General features: G+C 24.8%; 1 protein-coding gene across 1 annotated transcript; it reads left to right on the forward strand.

Annotated features, from left to right (window-relative positions):
- Positions 1–498: 498 nt before the first annotated feature.
- Positions 499–4,371, forward strand: LOC113548242 (aminoacylase-1-like). Its single transcript, XM_026949022.1, has 7 exons — positions 499–685; positions 998–1,167; positions 1,780–1,951; positions 2,336–2,482; positions 2,561–2,972; positions 3,836–3,896; positions 4,123–4,371. Exons 1-7 carry the CDS (start codon positions 598–600, stop codon positions 4,264–4,266), a joined length of 1,194 nt encoding a protein of 397 aa, XP_026804823.1. The 5' UTR covers positions 499–597; the 3' UTR covers positions 4,267–4,371.
- Positions 4,372–6,287: the final 1,916 nt, after the last annotated feature.

Consider the following 6,287-nt stretch of genomic DNA (forward strand, 5'->3'; position numbering starts at 1 on the left):
CATCATATTAGGTATTATATAAAGCTATCGATATATTATTATATAGTAACTAAAAAAATATAATAAATTTATTTTATTTTTTTTTTTAAATACAATTTTAATAATTTCCGTGTAGTTGTGGAAAATTATTAAATACTTAAGTTATAACATTTTATTAATAAAATAATAATAATACAATTATTGAATAAAAAAAAAATAATTTAATGGTTATACAGTCATTACCGAATAGGTACAGATTATCTGTATTGGTGTTAAAAATATGGCTACCGTGACTTAAACATATTATAGCTATAAACCATTTAATTAAAATATAAGTAAACACTTAATAACATAAATTAATGTAAAGCCATAATAAGATATCAAAGGTCAACATATGATATGACAGTAATTATTATTATACATGTACTTATAATATTTCATTTTATAAACAGCTGATAATTTGTATGATATATAGAAATATAGAAATATGCTTAAAACTGAATGCATATTATTAATTTAAACTCGTGTATTACAAATGTATAGTAGTACACCATATTGTTCTGATATACCTAATTTATTATTATTATTATTTATAAATAAATTGTTGCATCTCTAGAAATGTTTTCAAAAACAAAAGAAGATGAAGCAGTTTCCAATTTTAGAAAATATTTACAAATACCCACTGTCCACCCTAGTGTTGATTACAGTTAAGTATTATTTTTTTTAGACACTTATATGAAAATCAAATACATTATACATTATATACTTAACTTACCCATTTTTTAAAATCGATATACCTATTAAATTAAAAATGCTATTGAAAATTTAATTTTGAATTTTTTGATAATACATTTCACCTTTAATACTAGCATTATATAACTAACATACTTTTAGAATTTTAAACAACTAAGTTAATTTATTACCAGAATAGTATATGTATAAATAAATAATATTTATGTTTAAAAATACAAGGTAATCTTATAACTATTTATCAGATAGTTTGATGATAAATTTGCAGGTGAATGTGTCAAATTTCTACAGTTCCAAGCTGAAAGTATTGGACTACCATTTAAAATTTGCTATATGGCACCAAAAAAACCGGTAGTTATAATTACATTACATGGACAAAAGCCTGAATTACAATCCGTGTTGCTTACATCTCATATGGACGTCGTACCAGTTTATCCAGTAGGTACAATAAACTAGTAACTTAACTAAACGTTACGTAAATATGAAAAAGGGAACTGTATATTTATTTTAGTTGTAATTGTTATTCGTAAATATCGTAAATTATTGACTTTTTTATGGTTCATATTTTATGAAAGGCTTACCTTGGTTTGAATTCCATAACTGAGCTTATTAAAATTTCAAATTTGGCTTTTAACCAAGGGTAACTTTCGGGAAGTTATTATCTATATTGCTATGTTGATAATCTATTAATGCTGCAGCTGGTTTTCGAAGTTAATTTTAAAGTTTCTTCCTTCCATAGACCATAGATACCTATAAACTTTACACTTTTATAATCCCAAAGTATTCTACAAAATATTAATATTCTAATTAGTCGTTTAAAATTAATGTGTGACGAGCCAATAAACATAATTTGAATATAATTCATTAACAATATTTAAATTATTGTATCTATTATAATATAGTATTATTATTTATTATACAATTATGTTATATTTTTAATTTATTACTATACTTATATAGGTACAAGTTATATATCGTATATATATATATATATACTTGAAATTTGTATTGGGTTTTAATAAATAAATAAATATTAATAATTATTCCTAGGAAAAATGGACATATGATCCATTTTCAGCTTACAAAGATGAACAAGGAAATATATACGGTAGAGGAGCACAAGATATGAAATGCGTCGGTATACAATATTTAGAAGCAATAAGAAGATTTAAAAATAATAAGTTAACTCTTGATAGGACCATTCACGTTTCTTTCACGCCCGGTATACCTATCTATATTTTAGTAATTGAGTATTTCCCAGTGGCGGGTTTAAGGGGGTGGCTATGGGGGAATTAGCCCCCACCCCCCTTGGGACTAAGAAATCTTTTTTTTCTAAGACAATTATTATGATTTATCAATAATAATTATAAAATATCGTCATAGAACCATAGAAGAATAATATGGTTATTTATGCGCTGACACACAGCGCTGTCTCTGTAAAATGATATATAATTGCTCACCTCGATCCGCGTACAGCTAAGTAAATTCTTGAACCTCAATAATTAGCCCACTCCTTAGTGAGTGATAAAACCCGCCTCTGGTATTTCCACAAACAAAAAAATGACGATAATTAGTCAAATTATAATTATATTTTGTCGTATTAAAGATGAAGAAATAGGAGGAATTTTAGGTATGGCCCATTTTGTTAAGACCGATGAATTTCGTTCTTTGAATATTGGATTTACATTAGATGAAGGTTTGGCAAGTATAGACGATGTTATTCCTTTGTATTACGGCGAAAGAACCATTTGGCGTTAGTATATATTTTATACTAGTACCTACATACTAAAATATACCTATTCAAATTGTTTTATTTAAATTAATTAAATAGAATTCTATATACGAAGCACCGGCACTCCAGGTCACGCCTCACTACTTCATGATAATACAGCTGCCGAAAAATTGTTATTCGTTGTAAATAAAATATTGAACTGGAGGACAGAGGAAAAGTTAAAATTATCCCAAGGTATGGATATCGGGGACGTTACATCTGTGAATATGACGATTTTGGATGGAGGATGTCAACTAAACGTTGTACCCCCGGAGCTTTCTGCTGGTTTCGATGTTCGATTGGCTTTAAGCACAGATCGCCATGCTATAGAGAATATCATAACTGAATGGTGTCACGAAGCTGGCGAAGGTGTACGGCTGGAAGTTTTTAAAACAAATGAACAGACCACACCCACTAAACTAGATGATTCAAATCCTTGGTGGTTAAAATTTAAAAGTGAATGTGAGAAAATGTAAGTTTTACTTTATTAATTGTATTCTGTAAATAAGTTCAGTATTTATAATTAAAATTTATGTGATAACAAGCTTCAATTACTCAATGCTAGTCATTATATTTATCTACGAAATACCTGAATATTAAATATGTGTACATGTATTATATATTTAATCCAAGATAATAATATACACAAACACGGTTAATGATTATCAATTAAAAATATTTAAAGTTATTAAAATTAAAATATTTAAATTTATAATAATATTATATACAGGGCGATTCTTTTATCGAACACTCATTATTTCAAAATGTATTTACGCTTTTTAAAATATTTGTTTACATCATTTCCAGTTGAAATAAAATAACATTCAAGAAATATAAATATTTTTTATCGTTATAATATTTTTAAATTTTTTACTCTTTTGAAAGATAACCTACATTATTTTTATATTCTGAAGCAGAATATTTTTTGGAGTATTTTAATACATAAAATCGAAATTCGGAAGAATAGTTGAGTAGTATGAGTTATGACTTTAAGTATTTCAAATGTAGTTGAGCTAAGAGGAGTATAGTACAGAGATATCTTAAAATATGTTGGTCTACTATTTCACTCACGGTTAGCAGATTACCTGCAGATTATATAAATAATGTATTGATAATAATGATATAACCATTTTTAATATTAATCATCTTATTGTACCTATCATAAGTTAATACGCCTCTCAGAGATGACCTTTGAAAAAAGTACATATCTCTAGTAGATATAGGCTTTAGCCTTTAAGTACACTATTTTTAAACTAATATATAATTTCGTCTTTATATTTGTAATTGTTTTTTTTTATACAACGAGTACTTGAATATCGTATATATATTTTACAGGAAGTTAAAACTAAAACCATCTATTTGTCCTGGGGCCAGTGATAGCAGATACATCAGACTAGTAACTAGACAAATTTTAACAAATTTAATTAATAACAGTATATTGTTTATAATATTACACTTACTACTGTAAGTTCACACTACCTACTTACCCATTATTTTTGTATAGCGTATACTGTAGAATCTGTAGTATTAGTTTCTAAATTTTTTAGAATTATGGTTAAATTACATACATATCGCATATAATATAATATAATATATATTATATATTATGCTTTTGATTACAGATTGGTATTCCTGCTCTTGGATTCTCTCCAATGATGTATACACCTGTGCTTTTACACGATCACGATGAATACTTGAATGAAAATACGTTTTTGAATGGAATTCATATTTATTATAACATAATCAAGGGTTTAGCAACTGCATAAAATATGTTATCCATTATATATAATTTAAAAGTTTGAAACACTCGTTTATTGAAAAAGATAATCCATCATTAAAATGATAAATTAGCGTTTAAAAAGTTTACTTAATAAAAGTAATATTTTATAATCTATTCTTTAAGTTATTCAAATTTAGTAAATCTATGAAATTAAGCTTTTAAGTTGCTATAAACTTACTATCGAACCTCTAAGTACCTAGATATTCATATAAATTTATACGATAGGAACATATATAGTAATATAGTATTAAAATATATATATTTAGCAAAGAACAAAAAACCTTCTCTTGTAAATTCAAGTTTTAATATAATATATATAATATTTTATAAAATCTAAAAATCATCAACATTATATAACGAATATATAATATAGGTTATACATTTTTTCTGCATGTTATTGTACCATATTTAATTATAAGTTTTATAATAGCTATATATGTGAAAATCTATGATTGTTTTAGGCTTTAGTATAGTTATTTAATTAACAAACACCCCATCTAATTAGATTAATACCAGATAATACGTATAATATTATTATCAGTTTTTACTTTTTCAGTGATGTCGTATACCATACATATATAAGTATAAAAAAATAACAATAAGTCAATAAACATTTAAAATATAGTTAAATTAATTCTAAAATATATTAAATGTATTATTATATTACATAATATTATAGCGTAAAAAAATACACTAGACATATTATTATAATATATTATGTATATATAGGTCAAGTTCGAGATTCGACAGAAGAATAATTTGGCCAGTGAGTTTTATGTGTAATATAGATGGGTACATATATAATATTATATACACACCTTGATGGTTTGACCTTTACACGGAGTAGTTGCCAAAGTACATATACACTAATATATTTAAAAAATGTATGGTATATAAATATGTATTTTTATGACATAAATATTGGTGTCTACTGTAGTACTGTCTATAGTCAAAAGGTAAAAGTGCTTTTCTTTCATTGCCATGCGTATAGACATATTATGTATTGTACATATAACTAATTATTACAGCTATATACAGTTATATGTTTATAACAATTATAAATTATAACTATAATTATACTACATAGGTACTACCCTTACATCTTTAAAAATAAAATTTACCATTCTAAATATATTAATTATAACTTTTACAGTTTTACGTACCTACCTACATATAAAATATAGATTATTTAGTTATATTAGTCAATTAATCGTGTTATTACTTATTATTATTATTTTAAATTAATAATTAGTCTTAACTTATCATCTACTTAACCTTAAATTTCTTAAGGACAATTGAACTTATTGGTATGATATAAAATCTAATTAATATAGGTATACTTTACTATACTTTAGTAGTTAGTACTTAAATTTATTACTATTGCATGTTAAGCTTTATAGGTTATAGTCTACGTGTGACTTATAGTGTTATTCGTTAACAATTATTTAACTTGGAAACTAAATTTAAAACAACAAATACATTTGATGAATAAAAAATAAATATTATTAAAACAAGTAACAATTATACAATTATAACGTTATTATATTTAGTAATGTATTTACAAAATTTACAATTTACATATCTTCTAAAAACAATAGGATCATAGCCCATAGGTACAATTAACTCGAGCCCTTAAATATATAATAAGTACAATAAGTAATAATATTCACGTATAATGTTTTCTTCAATGGACAATATGAAGCAAATTAAGCAAACATTTAGCTTAAAAACTACGAGTATGCTGCAAACTTGCAATACTGCAGTAACATTAATTTGGATGTTTTCATCTTAATGAATAAGATATGTTGTCAATTATTGAAAAAAAGACGATATATTGAAAGTATATAATTTAAAATACAAGCATCTTGTATTGAATTCAAATTTTAAGTATTTATTCAAATTTATATAATATACACTCGTACAATATAAATATAAATGTACACTAGTACACTTATAATGAGCTATTCGCAAGTATACACACTTAGAGGATTATGCTTATACCTGAAA

This window comes from Rhopalosiphum maidis, chromosome 4, assembly GCF_003676215.2.
Source record: "Rhopalosiphum maidis isolate BTI-1 chromosome 4, ASM367621v3, whole genome shotgun sequence".
Taxonomy (NCBI): Eukaryota; Metazoa; Arthropoda; class Insecta; order Hemiptera; family Aphididae; genus Rhopalosiphum; species Rhopalosiphum maidis.

What these genes read in the sequence shown, in the direction of transcription:
- LOC113548242 (XM_026949022.1), top strand. Translation starts at nt 598, where the DNA reads ATGTTTTCAAAAACAAAAGAAGATGAAGCAGTTTCCAATTTTAGAAAA. An exon ending in CCACCCTAGTGTTGATTACA is followed by an intron (nt 686 to 997) that starts GTTAAGTATTAT and finishes ATAAATTTGCAG; the next exon opens with GTGAATGTGTCAAATTTCTA. An exon ending in ATAGCAGATACATCAGACTA is followed by an intron (nt 3,897 to 4,122) that starts GTAACTAGACAA and finishes TTTTGATTACAG; the next exon opens with ATTGGTATTCCTGCTCTTGG.